The sequence below is a fragment of the Polistes fuscatus genome, unplaced genomic scaffold (assembly GCF_010416935.1).
Source record: "Polistes fuscatus isolate 324 unplaced genomic scaffold, CU_Pfus_HIC Scaffold16, whole genome shotgun sequence".
Taxonomy (NCBI): domain Eukaryota; kingdom Metazoa; phylum Arthropoda; class Insecta; order Hymenoptera; family Vespidae; genus Polistes; species Polistes fuscatus.
Genome location: NW_025113064.1, coordinates 4,410,305 through 4,427,698, shown reverse-complemented (window position 1 = coordinate 4,427,698; position 17,394 = coordinate 4,410,305). Strand labels below are relative to the sequence as shown.

At 35.9% G+C, this 17,394-nt stretch overlaps 1 protein-coding gene and 1 pseudogene across 1 annotated transcript; both read right to left on the bottom strand.

The window, feature by feature from the left end:
• Nucleotides 1-9,486: 9,486 nt before the first annotated feature.
• LOC122515004 (fructose-bisphosphate aldolase-like) lies at nt 9,487-10,019 on the bottom strand. Its single transcript, XM_043632141.1, has 2 exons — nt 9,867-10,019; nt 9,487-9,732 (listed from the first exon to the last, which is right to left on the bottom strand). The coding sequence occupies exons 1-2, from the start codon at nt 10,017-10,019 to the stop codon at nt 9,487-9,489; spliced, it is 399 nt and encodes a 132-aa protein (XP_043488076.1).
• On the bottom strand, nt 9,490-10,674 carry LOC122515009 (annotated as a pseudogene).
• Between the last annotated feature and the right edge of the window lie 6,720 nt (nt 10,675-17,394).

Genomic DNA, 17,394 nt, shown 5'->3' with positions numbered 1-17,394 from the left:
AAATTGTGATTTTGGACATTGAATGCAAAGAAACTTTCGTCAAGAGATGGTGGACTGAATGTACCTTTTAACTTATTAAACATTAACTGGAAACGTAAAACCAGCTAAATCTCGGAACTGATATGGATTTAATGGTGAACCAGCTTTTTGTGGAAAATCCATTGTTCATGTAGCTACAAATGATGTCTAATAAGTTTAACAACCACAATCTTCTGTGACACTGGTCGAAGAAGAAATAAATCTAAATAAAGGAAGTAAATCTTTACCAGCTACACTGTTGGGTTCACCGATAACCACTCCAGATAGTTCACCTCCAAGCACGTTGCGTCCAGTACAGAAGGATAGCTGTCATTTCGCCAAGTGGAGATGCGTTCTTAAAATTACAAAGCATACGCCTAAAAAGAACTTGCCATTTTTTTTTAGAAAACGCAAATGTTTTCGCTCGTTACGTTTCAATTTGTCAGAGCGCAAGAATCGTACCGATTGTTGAGCCCGAAATCCTTCCTGATGGCATTCAAGTTCACCGAGGCCTCTTCTTCGGATTGTCCACCGCTCAAGAAGGTAACAGGAACGATCAAGTAACAGCTGGACAGGAAGAACTTATCAAGAGGACTAAGGCCAACGGCGAATCGGCACTTGGCCAGTACGCGGGAAGTTTCACAGATGCTGCCGGCGATGCTGCACTTTTCGTAGCAAATCACGCATTAAAAAAAAAAAAAAATATTTTTGCAAGTAGTATATTTAATTGCTATACTATTTCATTGTGAATCATATTGCATATATATTTCGTTTGAAATTTTCTATTGATAATATAGAACAATAATATTTGAGTTTTTCGTTATTATTGTATGATTCTATAATTATACTTTATTACATAAGTTCTAGCATATACTTATAATCGACTAATACTATATCAGTTCATTGCTTTTGTTAATTTTATAAATATTCTTATATATATATATGTGTGCGTGTGACATGTTTATCTACATAATATTCATATCGTATTAGATTATTACATAAATATATATATATTGATTAATAATAATATATATATAAGAAATGCGTCTATCAGCAATTCAAAGAATTACTTGGATTAATAAATCGAGAGAAGTTACGTACTTTTAAATATATACTTGACATATTGATGTCGAAACATAGGAATGTTTATTTATATTTTTTTTTTTTCTTCTTCAAAAACTTTCGAATACCGAAAAGATAGGACTTTATACATAAGAAAATTTAGATAAATTTAAAAAAAATATTTCTTTACACTGAATTAATTAGCCAAAAATTATGGGAATAAACGGAAATGTTTTCCGACAATTAACAAAAAAAAATTCCCTGCTTCTCTCTAAGGGGGAGGTGTCACGTCCAGTGACGACGTTTACCCGATTTGTTAACTTTATAGGCATTTCCATGAATGACCATCGTTTTAATATTAAGAAAGAATAATAATATATTAATAATAAAATTATTTAATATATATATAATTTAGTATATATATAGATGCTAATATAGTATAAAAACAAAAATTTAATATAAGTAAGAGTTTAGAAATAGTCGTTCGTAAACAACCATGTATAACGTCTTAACGACGACTTTACGCGATATGTAAGTGTTCTCAACTTATCGTAACACATATATTATATATATAATATATATATATATATATATTTATATAATATTATGTATTTATATGAAATTATATTATATTTTTAATTTAATATAATTAATAATTTATTATTTAATATATTTATNTCGACTGAGGATGGAACGCCGTAGTTTTTTATTTGTTTCAATTATACTGTTTAGGCTATGCCGTTAAAAGCGAACTAGTAAAGTTTGTTCCCGGTCAGTCAATATGGATCGTGGTGCCCCGAAAACATTGCAAACATTATGGACTAATCCTTCGGCAATATCTATGGACGTAGTAGTTGTTTATAATGGTATGGCAATGAAATATTTAGTGAGTGCGTCTTGTATAGTAAGAATATATCTATTTCCTGATGTTCGTTTCAGGGAGTGGTCCGACTATGTCCAGCTATTTTGTCGAATGCCGCTCCGGCGTATCGGTAAGTACCATTGGTTCTTTGGACTTAACTCTTACTAATTTTTTAACTGACAACTTGTACAGTTTGTGATAAATCACTTATGTCCTTTTTAAATTTGGCCAATGATACTTATGCCGAATTTTATTATACGTTTTTTGTGACGCCTTTGTGTCCACCAATAGGGCGAGGAGTGGCATTCGGCAAGGATGCCCTCTCGCAGTTCTAACTTAGGAAACATTTGATTTAAAAGATAGTAATGCAGCAATTTTCGGATTCAAACGTGTTACATAAATTCTTTTGAATCCGAGGCCATAATATGCCGTCTAAGCTTTGGTGTCTTGGCGATGCTTACAGATTTTAAGTCGAGCTCTCGTACTACTGAGAGCAAGGAACCATTGCTTCGTATATCGTTTCCAATTTGCACTGTTGCGATGTTTTCCTTTATAGGGAATAATTATTAATTTATGTTTCCCAATGTTAGTTACTTTGGCACGAGCTAAAGTCAAATCTTTTACATGTGGAATAAGTTTTGTTTGTTCTAGTAGTTTAGCACCAGTATCGCAAGGTGTGCCGTCTAATCGGTAAATATTACAATATTGTCGTGCCTTAATTGTAGAGAGTCTCGTGAGAGCTCCTACATTTTTTGTTTATCATATTTAAGTTATTGTTTGTTCTTGGTTGTGTCTGTGGAGAGTATAGTCGTTCGTAGTCACTAGAGTTTTCACTGTCTGTATTTTCGTCCTCTAGTGCTGTGTGTTGCTAAACGTACGTGTTGTCGAGGTCATCTGTGCCGTTAGCTGTCACGTCGGGGTCACTGTCCTCGTTATCCGTCATCGTGTCCTTAGTTTCAAAATGAACGGTACTATCGTCGGAATCGATGTGTTTATAGGAAGTACTTTTTTAGTTTCTATCGGATTTCGTGATAGAGCGTCAGCGTTAGCATTCGCAGTTCCTGGCTTATAAATGATTTTGAACGTATACTCAGCCAATTTCAGACTCCACTTAACTAATCTTGATGTCGGGTCTTTTACCGACTTTAGCCAAACTAGTGGTTTGTGATCAGTTATGAGGGTAAATTCTCGGCCGTACAAATATGGCCTAAAATAATTCGTAGCGAAAACTATTGCCAAAAATTCTCTTTCAATAGTTGAATAATTCATTTCAGCTTTATTTAAAATTCGCGAGCAATAGGAGATGGGTAAATCCTTACCGACGGGGCCTTGACTCAACACGGCGCCGATTGCATAACCGGATGCGTCCGTTGTGACGTTAAAAGGCAAAGAGAAATTTGGATATTGTAAATGGTTCTTTGCACAAGGCATCACGCAGTGAGCAAAATGCGTTTTCATGGGTGGATTCCCATCTGAATAAAGCCTCCTTTTTAAGTAAATCTGTTAGAGGTTTTGCTACTTTTGAAAAAGCTGGTATAAATCTTCTGTAATATCCAGCAAGACCTAAAAATTGGCGAATTGATTTAATATTGTTGGGACGCGGAAATTCTTTCACTGCTTTTAATTTTTTTGGATCAGGCTTTACGCCGTTTTCTCCTATAATATGGCCCAAATAAGCTACTTCTCGTCTGAGGAATTCGCATTTATCGGGCTGCAGTTTTAGATTTGCTATACGAGACAATGCGCGAGTTTATTAAATTTCGCTTGATGCTCATTGAGTGATCTCGCGTAAAGAACCACGTCGTCCAAAATACAACATTTCTTCGCCTTGTAAACCGGTCAAGACATGGTCCATTACCTCTGAAAGGTTGCTGGAGCGTTTTTTAAACCAAATGGCATTCTATTAAATTCATAATGACCATGCGGGGTCGAGAAGGCTGTCTTGGCGCGGTCATCCGGATGCATTTCGATTTGATGAAATCCGGATTTCAGGTCAAAAGTAAAAAATATTTTGCCGCGCCGAGTTGGTCAAGTATCTCCGTAATATTTGGTATAGGGTACGCATCTCCTACCGTTTTTTCGTTAAGATTCCATAATCGATCACCATCCGCCACTTTGGGTTACCTTTTGAGTCCGACTTTTTCGGTACTATCCAAATGGGTGAATATAAGGTGAAAGAGATGGTCTTATTATGCCATCGTTGAGCAACTCCGAGGTTGTTTCTTTACTTCTTCCTTATGTATTGGCGGAAATCTATATTGTCTGGTGTGCACCGGAATGTCATCGGTAGTAATTATTCGATGTTGTAAAAGGTTGGTGCAACCAAGCGGTTCGCCAGGAAGATGAAAAATATCTGCGTTTTTGTCTAATAATTTGGAAACAGATTCTGCCTCTTCTGTATTTAGGTGATCAAGGCGAAGGAGTGCTCTAACAGAGTCTGGTCTGGAGAAGGTTGGAGTTTTAGGAGATTCTTGAATTTTACTTGTTTCAGTTGGATCAGCGCAAGGTGATTCGGATATATTATAAAGGGTGTGCAAGCATTCGTTTAAGTTATCAACTTCGGATGTGGATTTATAGGAATCACATGGTAAATTTGGAAGAGTTCCTATACTATATGCCAAGAGTTCCAATTTTGGAGTTTGTAGTGAAACAAATCTCGAAGTTGTATTGATGAGTCTGAAATAGGCTTTTCCATCTATGTTTTCTACCAGTGCTTCGCCGGCATAAATTCCCTTTGGAAGCTGTATTCGCGGAATATAACCATCTTTAACATCGGCGTTTATAACGTGGCAGAAAATTACCCTTGAAGTTCTAGGTGGTATGCTAACCTTGTCGCCGACCGTAAATGGAATTTTTTTATTCTTTACTATAAGCACTTCCTTGATATAGTCGACATTTGTCGGAATGGAACGAAGGAACTCGTTGCCTAATATTCCATCTGTAGAAATAGGGAAGTGATTGTCTATTACGTGAAATGTGGTCTTCTCTCCGAAAAAACGAGTTCGACAGTACCTAACGTTTTTTGTGTGTCGGTAGAGATACCAGTCAGTTGAACTATTCTTTTTGTGTTTGTAATTGTGTTTTTAGTTAAATTTTTTATTTTAATTAAGTTAATATCCGCGCCTGTGTCTATCATAAGTGTCACTGCTTCTCTCAACCGTGGAGAAGTCGCGGTGACACATGGAGCCGTCCAAATATTATTTTGTCTTATGTGTTGATTTCGACGGACCCGCTTTCGGACTCGGACTCCGCGGACGCTGTTTCGGTGTTGGGGAACGACGAGCGTCGTCCGTCGTCCCCTTCACTCCGTTTCCCTGATTCCGTTTTTCTAATTGATATTTTAATTTTCGACAATCAAATATTATATGTCCTAAGTTTTTACAGTAAGAGCATTTCTTTGGACTTTTATATCCCGTCTTTGTTTGGGAGGTTGAACGGTTTGGGGAGGTCCGACCCGACTTATTTGAATTATCTTGTCTCTTTTTTATACATCTATTCTCCATGTGGCCTTGTCTTTGACAGTAGTCACATACCGCTTTTTAAAACAGTCGCCTTCTTTATGACCAGGCCTTTGACAGTGCTCGCAAACTATGTTTTCTTTAATTTGTCGTATATTAGCAACACGATTTCTAGATGTAAGTGAGGCGTTTCTTTTCTCATCGTCTTTAATTTGCCTATCGATTTTTAAAACACTCATCAATGCTGCGCGAAAATCTGTAAGCTTCTCAAAACGTATCGCGGTACGATAATTGCTTGGTAACCCGCGAATGAAGGCGTCGAGGCCTTCTTCTTCGATTTTTCTTTCCACTCTCCTCTCAAGACGACCGACTTGTTTCGCTTCTTCTTCTATTATCGATTGTGTTAGTTCTCTAATCCGACTAAAATAATCTAGGACGTGTTCTTCCGGTCTTTTAAATTCTGTAGCTAGTTGCCCTCTAAAATAATTGGAACTGTGTGTTGGCGAGAACGCGTCTTTAAGTATTTCAATTAACTGTTCGACTCTTGTAAGTTTAAGACCTTCTACAACTATGTACGCGTGTCCGCTTAATTTAGATACGATCAAACTGGTTAATGATGTCTCTGTTTGGTCAGTATAGTCGGACGGAAGAGAATCCAAAGCCCTTCTGCAAGCTCTTATAAATTGCGAAACTGAAATATTATTACCGTCGAATTTCGGTACGGCTTCTGCTATTTCACGTAATTTTACGGATGTATTCACCGCTCGTGGTGCAGGTAAGGGTGAAGAGTTTTGAGTAACTCTCCTTAAAGATTCCAATTCGCGTCTTAAGTATTCGATTTCTGCTTGTTGGTCGTTATTAGTTTCTACCCTAGTTGAATTTAAATTTTGTCTTACGGATGGTTGTGGAGAATTTGGTCGTGATATATTAGGTGTTCGAGAGAGTGTAACGTATGGATCTACCGGCGTTTGTACCCCTTGGTAGCCACGAAACCCGCCAACGTCCGTACCTAAGGATCCCTGTAATTCGTTTTCCCTAAGTTCAAGCTGACGTGCCCTTAACTCTACTTCTTTTCTTTGAGATGTTAGTTCTTCTTGCTGTTTGCTTAAATCGATCTGCATCCTAAAAAGTTTCTCTTGATACTGTATTATTTCGTCCATTTTCTTATTTAACATAAACTCCTTTTCAATAATTCCTCCTTCGATACCCTCTAAATCTTCGAGGGATAATTGTGTGTCGGATCTGACGCGTCTTTGTTCAGATGCCATTTTTAAGTATAATTATTGTAAAGTTAAATTTAAAATTTATTAATGTTACTGTGAATTAAAATTATTTTGAAACGAAAAATTAATATCCGTATAATTTTAAATATATATATATATACTAATTTCTATCCAGTCGTTAGAAAAAAAAAAAAATTTGAAATGGCAAATACTCTTCTTTTTGGATATCTTAAGAGTTTAAATTTATTAATAGAATTTTAATATTTTTAATCTATCTAGAACTCACGGTTCTTAGTGTGAATTAATCAAGCAAATAAAGCAAAGCTCCTTTTTTGGCGATCCCACCGCTGCCACCAGTTTTTACTTCCTGTGACGTCCCAGATGGGGTTGTCAAAAAGGAGTAAGAAACAATTTTCAATTTCCCTTTTTCCCGGTCAATCTTTTCCAGAATTTACTCGGTTAGGAAGAGTGCCCTGTTTTGAGTCAATCCGTGGAGCCGGACTTTACTCGGGATCTGGGCAAAAGGAACTTTTATCCCAAAATAAGTAAAATCTTTTACTTACCTTGGGGCTGCTGCTCAATAGGTGTTGAAAATGGTTGATAGATGTTGATTCCGTCAGTGATTTGGATTGACTTCCCTGATAATAATTGAGGATTTTTGCCAACAGGATTTTAATTCCAATTCACAATACACGATATTAGGTAAAAACAAATATATTCTAAATAACAGTTGATATTAAAAATTATACACTGAGTTTACACAACTTATGTTCGCAATATTAGAAAGAAAACGACGTGTCACAGAGCAAACGTAACTTAACGCAGTATATCAAAGATGCGAGAACGTAACCTTATATAATAGTTGTACAAAAATATTCAAGATTTATATCTTAAAAGAAGAGTTGATGTTTTATAAGTATAAGGTTTGTCGATAGACTAAAGAAAAAGAAACTATAAAAAGAAGAAATTATATCGAGTAAGAACTATAAATGAGCAAGTAACTATTATAAATGAACCATAATGAGCAAGAAACTATAATAAAATGAACCATGCGCTTAAATCTTTTCCCACTTTTATACTTTCTCTCCTATATTTAAATATCGTAGTTAGCTACAGATCACGTGATCGCCGTGCGATCACGCGATCACGCAAACACGCGCTTTTCATTCTTGGATCACGTGATCAGCGTGTTCTCTTTTATTTTCTTATATTTGACTGAAATATATATATATGTGTATATATGTTACAATGAAGGTTGAGAACACTTACGCGATCCGCGCGCGATCACGTTTTCTTCATGCTTGGATCACGTGATCGACGTGTTTACGACTACGTACGCAAAAGGAATAGATCACGTAATCGGCGTGTTTATTAATAGACAAAGAAAAGGGAATGGATCACGTGATCGGAGTGTTCTCTTTTAATTTCTTATATTAATCTTCAAATATATATATATATATATATATATATAATATATTAAATATAAATAATATATAATATATAAATATAATTAAATAATTAAATTATTAATTATATTAAATTAAAATATAATATAATTTCATATAAATACATTATATATTATATATATATATATATATATATATATATATATAAATATGTGTTACGATAAGAGTTGAGAACACTTACATATCGCGTAAAGTCGTCGTTAAGACGTTATACATGGTTGTTTACGAACGACTATTTCTAAACTCTTACTTTATTAAATTTTGTTTTTATACTATTATTAGCATATATATAATACTATATATATATATATATATATATAGATATGTATGTGGGAAGGGAAATTAGATAAAGGGGCTATGAATTAAGATATGAATATTCGAGAACGATCATTGCTAAATATATCCGTATTTCAAGGAAAAACAAAGTTGTTTGTCAGTTAGGAAGGGATAGAAAAAATTTAAGAAGAAACGTTAAGATAGGAATATTGGGGAACTATCGTTGCTAAATATATACGCCTTTAGGAAGCAAACAGCTATTATTGTATCAGATTAATTTGTATTCACATTAAAACATTCTATTCAACTTTATATTGGAATCCTACATGTATATATTAATAATATTTTATTATTATATTATTATTCTTTCTTAATATTAAAACGATGGTCACTCATGGAAATGCCTATAAAGTTAACAAATCGGGTAAACGTCGTCACTAGGACGTGACACCTCCCCCCTTAGAGAGAAGCAGGGAATTTTGTTTTTGTTAATTGTCGGAAAACATTTCCGTTTATTCCCATAATTTTTGGCTAATTAATTCAGTGTAAAGAAATATTTTTTTTTAAATTTATCTAAATTTTCTTATGTATAAAGTTCTATCTTTTCGGTTATTCGAAAAGTTTTTGACGAGAAGAAAAAAAATATATAAAATAAACATTCCTATGTTTCGACATCAATATGTCAAGTATATATTTATAAATTAGTACGAACTTCTCGATTTATTAATCCAAGTAATTCTTTGAATTGCTGATAGACGCATTTCTTATATATATTATTAATCAATATTATTATATTTATGTAATAATCTAATACGATATATGAATATTATGTGAGATAAAACATGTCACACGCACACATATATATATAAGAATATTTATAAAAATTAACAAAAGCAAAATGAACTGATGTAGTATTAGTCGATTATAAGTATATGCTAGAACTTATGTAATAAAGTATAATTATAGAATCATACAATAATAAACGAAAAACTCAAATATTATTGTTCTATATTATCAATAGAAAATTTCAAACGAAATATATATGGCAATATGATTCACAATGAAATAGTATAGCAATTATAATAAATACTACTTGCAAAAATTTTTTTTTTTTTTTTTTTTTAATATGCGTGATTTGCTACGAAAAGTGCAGCATCGCCGGCAGCATCTGTGAAACTTCCCGCGTACTGGCCAAGTGCCGATTCGCCGTTGGCCTTAGTCCTCTTGATAAGTTCTTCCTGTCCAGCTGTTACTTGATCGTTCCTGTTACCTTCTTGAGCGGTGGACAATCCGAAGAAGAGGCCTCGGTGAACTTGAATGCCATCAGGAAGGATTTCGGGCTCAACAATCGGTACGATTCTTGCGCTCTGACAAATTGAAACGTAACGAGCGAAAACATTTGCGTTTTCTAAAAAAAAAATGGCAAGTTCTTTTTAGGCGTATGCTTTGTAATTTTAAGAACGCATCTCCACTTGGCGAAATGACAGCTATCCTTCTGTACTGGACGCAACGTGCTTGGAGGTGAACTATCTGGAGTGGTTATCGGTGAACCCAACAGTGTAGCTGGTAAAGATTTACTTCCTTTATTTAGATTTATTTCTTCTTCGACCAGTGTCACAGAAGATTGTGGTTTGTTAAACTTATTAGACATCATTTGGTTAGCTACATGAACAATGGATTTTCCACAAAAAGCTGGTTCACCATTAAATCCATCATCAGTTCCTTCAGATTTAGCTGGTTTTACGTTTCCAGTTAATGTTTAATAACTTGAAAAGGTACATTCAGTCCACCATCTCTTGACGAAAGTTTCTTCTGCATTCAATGTCCAAAATCTCAATTTCTACCATTGGAGGTCGTCTAATCCCTGAGTCGTACATTCATCGTTTGTAGCAAAGAGTAGCACGACACCCTTATCAACCTTGATTCCAGGAATGATGTTACGTTGTTTCAAAAGCTCTAAGAATAGCGTACCGTTATTAGCCTTCTGATATAGAGTCTCATGGAACAGAATCACACCGGAGATATGTTGTCCAATGACGTCCTTTGCCGCAGTAAAAATGTAATTGTCTGTATGTTCTACGGTTATCCTCATTGTTCTCTATAATGATGTCCTTTAGGCGTTTACCGTTCGTGGTCGTAGATTCGTCAGCAGCGAGAATTCCTTTTTTAGGAGCTACGATCTGTTCAGCAATCCTCTTCTCTTCTTCCTTTAGCTTAGGAACGGCCTTGATGTACATTTTATCTACCATTTTTTTTATTATCACGATGGATTTGACTGTCGTTATCGAAAATATGCACAAACGTTATTAATTTACGTTTGGAAAGAGAATGCTTATTTTTTACAAATTTTAACTTTATCTTTGTGGACGATTCTGCTTCCATTCTTATAACTAATTCTTACATTATTTCTCGGAAGCACTTCTAAAATTTGGTAGGGGCCAGAGTATTGGTTACCAAGTTTAGTGGTTGGTTGTTTTAAAAGGTAAATGTTTTGACCAACCGAAAGATTCTGACCTCGAGCATTTCGATCGTAATATATTTTTGATTTGATCTTAGCTCCTACCAAATTTCGTCTTGCAACAGTCTGAGATGTTTTAATTTTATTAACTAGATCTAAATAATACTCTAGGTATGTGCTGTCTAATGCTACATTTGTATGTATGTCTGCGGAAGGTATGTTTGCTTGTTTTGCAAAAACTAGTTCGTGAGGGGTAAATCTAGTTCCCTCGTGCGTACTGGTGTTGTATGCAAACATGGCGTGTGTTAACCATTTATCCCACTCGCTCTTTTTATTTATATAATGTTTTAAATATTCCACTAGAACAATGTGAGATCTTTCTAGTGATCCATTCGACTGAGGATGGAACGCCGTAGTTTTTATTTGTTTCAAATTATACTGTTTAGCTATTGCCTTTAAAAGCGAACTAGTAAAGTTTGTTCCCTGGTCAGTCAATATGGATCGTGGTGCCCCGAAAACATTGCAAACATTATGGACTAATCCTTCGGCAATATCTATGGACGTAGTTGTTTGTAATGGTATGGCAATGAAATATTTAGTGAGTGCGTCTTGTATAGTAAGAATATATCTATTTCCTGATTTCGTTTCAGGGAGTGGTCCGACTATGTCCATAGCTATTTTGTCGAATGCCGCTCCCGGCGTATCGGTAAGTACCATTGGTTCTTTGGACTTTACTCTTACTAATTTTTTTAACTGACAACTTGTACAGTTTTTGATAAAATCACTTATGTCCTTTTTTAAATTTGGCCAATGATACTTATGCCGAATTTTATTATACGTTTTTGTGACGCCTTTGTGTCCACCAATAGGCGAGGAGTGGCATTCGGCAAGGATGCCCTCTCGCAGTTCTAACTTAGGAACTAAAATTTGATTTAAACAGATAGTAATGCAGCAATTTTCTGATTCAAACGTGTTACATAAATTCTTTTGAATCCGAGGCCATAATATGCCGTCTAAGCTTTGTGTCTTGGCGATGCTTACAGATTTTAAGTCGAGCTCTCGTACTACTGAGAGCAAGGAACCAATTGCTTCGTATATCGTTTCCAATTTTGCACTGTTTGCGATGTTTTCCTTTATAGGGATAATTATTAATTTATGTTTCCCAATGTTAGTTACTTTGGCACGAGCTAAAGTCAAATCTTTTACATGTGGAATAAGTTTTGTTTGTTCTAGTAGTTTAGCACCAGTATCGCAAGGTGTGCCGTCTAAATCGGTAAATATTACAATATTGTCGTGCCTTAATTGTAGAGAGTCTCGTGAGACTCCTACATTTTTTGTTATCATATTTAAGTTATTGTTTGTTCTTGGTTGTGTCTGTGGAGAGTATAGTCGTTCGTAGTCACTAGAGTTTTCACTGTCTGTATTTTCGTCCTCTAGTGTTGGTGTTGCTAAACGTGACGTGTTGTCGAGGTCATCTGTGCCGTTAGCTGTCACGTCGGGGTCACTGTCCTCGTTATCCGTCATCGTGTCCTTAGTTTCAAAATGAACGGTACTATCGTCGGAATCGTATGTGTTTATAGGAAGTACTTTTTTAGTTTCTATCGGATTTCGTGATAGAGCGTCAGCGTTAGCATTCGCAGTTCCTGGCTTATAAATGATTTTGAACGTATACTCAGCCAATTTCAGACTCCACTTAACTAATCTTGATGTCGGGTCTTTTACCGACTTTAGCCAAACTAGTGGTTTGTGATCAGTTATGAGGGTAAATTCTCGGCCGTACAAATATGGCCTAAAATAATTCGTAGCGAAAACTATTGCCAATAATTCTCTTTCAATAGTTGAATAATTCATTTCAGCTTTATTTAAAATTCGCGAGCAATAGGAGATGGGTAAATCCTTACCGACGGGGCCTTGACTCAACACGGCGCCGATTGCATAACCGGATGCGTCCGTTGTGACGTTAAAAGGCAAAGAGAAATTTGGATATTGTAAAATTGGTTCTTTGCACAAGGCATCACGCAGTGAGCAAAATGCGTTTTCATGGGTGGATTCCCATCTGAATAAAGCCTCCTTTTTAAGTAAATCTGTTAGAGGTTTTGCTACTTTTGAAAAAGCTGGTATAAATCTTCTGTAATATCCAGCAAGACCTAAAAATTGGCGAATTGATTTAATATTGTTGGGACGCGGAAATTCTTTCACTGCTTTTAATTTTTTTGGATCAGGCTTTACGCCGTTTTCTCCTATAATATGGCCCAAATAAGCTACTTCTCGTCTGAGGAATTCGCATTTATCGGGCTGCAGTTTTAGATTTGCTATACGAAGACAATGCGCGAGTTTATTAAATTTCGCTTGATGCTCATTGAGTGATCTCGCGTAAAGAACCACGTCGTCCAAATATACAAACATTTCTTCGCCTTGTAAACCGGTCAAGACATGGTCCATTAACCTCTGAAAGGTTGCTGGAGCGTTTTTTAAACCAAATGGCATTCTATTAAATTCATAATGACCATGCGGGGTCGAGAAGGCTGTCTTGGCGCGGTCATCCGGATGCATTTCGATTTGATGAAATCCGGATTTCAGGTCAAAAGTAGAAAAATATTTTGCCGCGCCGAGTTGGTCAAGTATCTCCGTAATATTTGGTATAGGGTACGCATCTCCTACCGTTTTTTCGTTAAGATTCCTATAATCGATCACCATCCGCCACTTTGGGTTACCTTTTGAGTCCGACTTTTTCGGTACTATCCAAATGGGTGAATTATAAGGTGAAAGAGATGGTCTTATTATGCCATCGTTGAGCAACTCCGAGGTTTGTTTCTTTACTTCTTCCTTATGTATTGGCGGAAATCTATATTGTCTGGTGTGCACCGGAATGTCATCGGTAGTAATTATTCGATGTTGTAAAAGGTTGGTGCAACCAAGCGGTTCGCCAGGAAGATGAAAAATATCTGCGTTTTTGTCTAATAATTTGGAAACAGATTCTGCCTCTTCTGTATTTAGGTGATCAAGGCGAAGGAGTGCTCTAACAGAGTCTGGTCTGGAGAAGGTTGGAGTTTTAGGAGATTCTTGAATTTTACTTGTTTCAGTTGGATCAGCGCAAGGTGATTCGGATATATTATAAAGGGTGTGCAAGCATTCGTTTAAGTTATCAACTTCGGATGTGGATTTATAGGAATCACATGGTAAATTTGGAAGAGTTCCTATACTATATGCCAAGAGTTCCAATTTTGGAGTTTGTAGTGAAACAAATCTCGAAGTTGTATTGATGAGTCTGAAATAGGCTTTTCCATCTATGTTTTCTACCAGTGCTTCGCCGGCATAAATTCCCTTTGGAAGCTGTATTCGCGGAATATAACCATCTTTAACATCGGCGTTTATAACGTGGCAGAAAATTACCCTTGAAGTTCTAGGTGGTATGCTAACCTTGTCGCCGACCGTAAATGGAATTTTTTTATTCTTTACTATAAGCACTTCCTTGATATAGTCGACATTTGTCGGAATGGAACGAAGGAACTCGTTGCCTAATATTCCATCTGTAGAAATAGGGAAGTGATTGTCTATTACGTGAAATGTGGTCTTCTCTCCGAAAATAACGAGTTCGACAGTACCTAACGTTTTTTGTGTGTCGGAGAGATACCAGTCAGTTGAACTATTCTTTTTGTGTTTGTAATTGTCTTTTTAGTTAAATTTTTTATTTTAATTAAGTTAATATCCGCGCCTGTGTCTATCATAAGTGTCACTGCTTCTCTCAACCGTGGAGAAGTCGCGGTGACACATGGAGCCGTCCAAATATTATTTTGTCTTATGTGTTTGATTTCGACGGACCCGCTTTCGGACTCGGACTCCGCGGACGCTGTTTCGGTGTTGGGGAACGACGAGCGTCGTCCGTCGTCCCCTTCACTCCGTTTCCCTGATTCCGTTTTTCTAATTGATATTTTAATTTTCGACAATCAAATATTATATGTCCTAAGTTTTTACAGTAAGAGCATTTCTTTGGACTTTTATATCCCGTCTTTGTTTGGGAGGTTGAACGGTTTGGGGAGGTCCGACCCGACTTATTTGAATTATCTTGTCTCTTTTTTATACATCTATTCTCCATGTGGCCTTGTCTTTGACAGTAGTCACATACCGCTTTTTTAAAACAGTCGCCTTCTTTATGACCAGGCCTTTGACAGTGCTCGCAAACTATGTTTTCTTTAATTTGTCGTATATTAGCAACACGATTTCTAGATGTAAGTGAGGCGTTTCTTTTCTCATCGTCTTTAATTTGCCTATCGATTTTTAAAACACTCATCAATGCTGCGCGAAAATCTGTAAGCTTCTCAAAACGTATCGCGGTACGATAATTGCTTGGTAACCCGCGAATGAAGGCGTCGAGGCCTTCTTCTTCGATTTTTCTTTCCACTCTCCTCTCAAGACGACCGACTTGTTTCGCTTCTTCTTCTATTATCGATTGTGTTAGTTCTCTAATCCGACTAAAATAATCTAGGACGTGTTCTTCCGGTCTTTTAAATTCTGTAGCTAGTTGCCCTCTAAAATAATTGGAACTGTGTGTTGGCGAGAACGCGTCTTTAAGTATTTCAATTAACTGTTCGACTCTTGTAAGTTTAAGACCTTCTACAACTATGTACGCGTGTCCGCTTAATTTAGATACGATCAAACTGGTTAATGATGTCTCTGTTTGGTCAGTATAGTCGGACGGAAGAGAATCCAAAGCCCTTCTGCAAGCTCTTATAAATTGCGAAACTGAAATATTATTACCGTCGAATTTCGGTACGGCTTCTGCTATTTCACGTAATTTTACGGATGTATTCACCGCTCGTGGTGCAGGTAAGGGTGAAGAGTTTTGAGTAACTCTCCTTAAAGATTCCAATTCGCGTCTTAAGTATTCGATTTCTGCTTGTTGGTCGTTATTAGTTTCTACCCTAGTTGAATTTAAATTTTGTCTTACGGATGGTTGTGGAGAATTTGGTCGTGATATATTAGGTGTTCGAGAGAGTGTAACGTATGGATCTACCGGCGTTTGTACCCCTTGGTAGCCACGAAACCCGCCAACGTCCGTACCTAAGGATCCCTGTAATTCGTTTTCCCTAAGTTCAAGCTGACGTGCCCTTAACTCTACTTCTTTTCTTTGAGATGTTAGTTCTTCTTGCTGTTTGCTTAAATCGATCTGCATCCTAAAAAGTTTCTCTTGATACTGTATTATTTCGTCCATTTTCTTATTTAACATAAACTCCTTTTCAATAATTCCTCCTTCGATACCCTCTAAATCTTCGAGGGATAATTGTGTGTCGGATCTGACGCGTCTTTGTTCAGATGCCATTTTTAAGTATAATTATTGTAAAGTTAAATTTAAAATTTATTAATGTTACTGTGAATTAAAATTATTTTGAAACGAAAAATTAATATCCGTATAATTTTAAATATATATATATATACTAATTTCTATCCAGTCGTTAAAAAAAAAAAAAATTTGAAATGGCAAATACTCTTCTTTTTGGATATCTTAAGAGTTTAAATTTATTAATAGAATTTTAATATTTTTAATCTATCTAGAACTCACGGTTCTTAGTGTGAATTAATCAAGCAAATAAAGCAAAGCTCCTTGTTTTGGCGATCCCACCGCTGCCACCAGTTTTTACTTCCTGTGACGTCCCAGATGGGGTTGTCAAAAAGGAGTAAGAAACAATTTTCAATTTCCCTTTTTCCCGGTCAATCTTTTCCAGAATTTACTCGGTTAGGAAGAGTGCCCTGTTTTGAGTCAATCCGTGGAGCCGGACTTTACTCGGGATCTGGGCAAAAGGAACTTTTATCCCAAAATAAGTAAAATCTTTTACTTACCTTGGGGCTGCTGCTCAATAGGTGTTGAAAATGGTTGATAGATGTTGATTCCGTCAGTGATTTGGATTGACTTCCCTGATAATAATTGAGGATTTTTGCCAACAGGATTTTAATTCCAATTCACAATACACGATATTAGGTAAAAACAAATATATTCTAAATAACAGTTGATATTAAAAATTATACACTGAGTTTACACAACTTATGTTCGCAATATTAGAAAGAAAACGACGTGTCACAGAGCAAACGTAACTTAACGCAGTATATCAAAGATGCGAGAACGTAACCTTATATAATAGTTGTACAAAAATATTCAAGATTTATATCTTAAAAGAAGAGTTGATGTTTTATAAGTATAAGGTTTGTCGATAGACTAAAGAAAAAGAAACTATAAAAAGAAGAAATTATATCGAGTAAGAACTATAAATGAGCAAGTAACTATTATAAATGAACCATAATGAGCAAGAAACTATAATAAAATGAACCATGCGCTTAAATCTTTTCCCACTTTTATACTTTCTCTCCTATATTTAAATATCGTAGTTAGCTACAGATCACGTGATCGCCGTGCGATCACGCGATCACGCAAACACGCGCTTTTCATTCTTGGATCACGTGATCAGCGTGTTCTCTTTTATTTTCTTATATTTGACTGAAATATATATATATGTGTATATATGTTACAATGAAGGTTGAGAACACTTACGCGATCCGCGCGCGATCACGTTTTCTT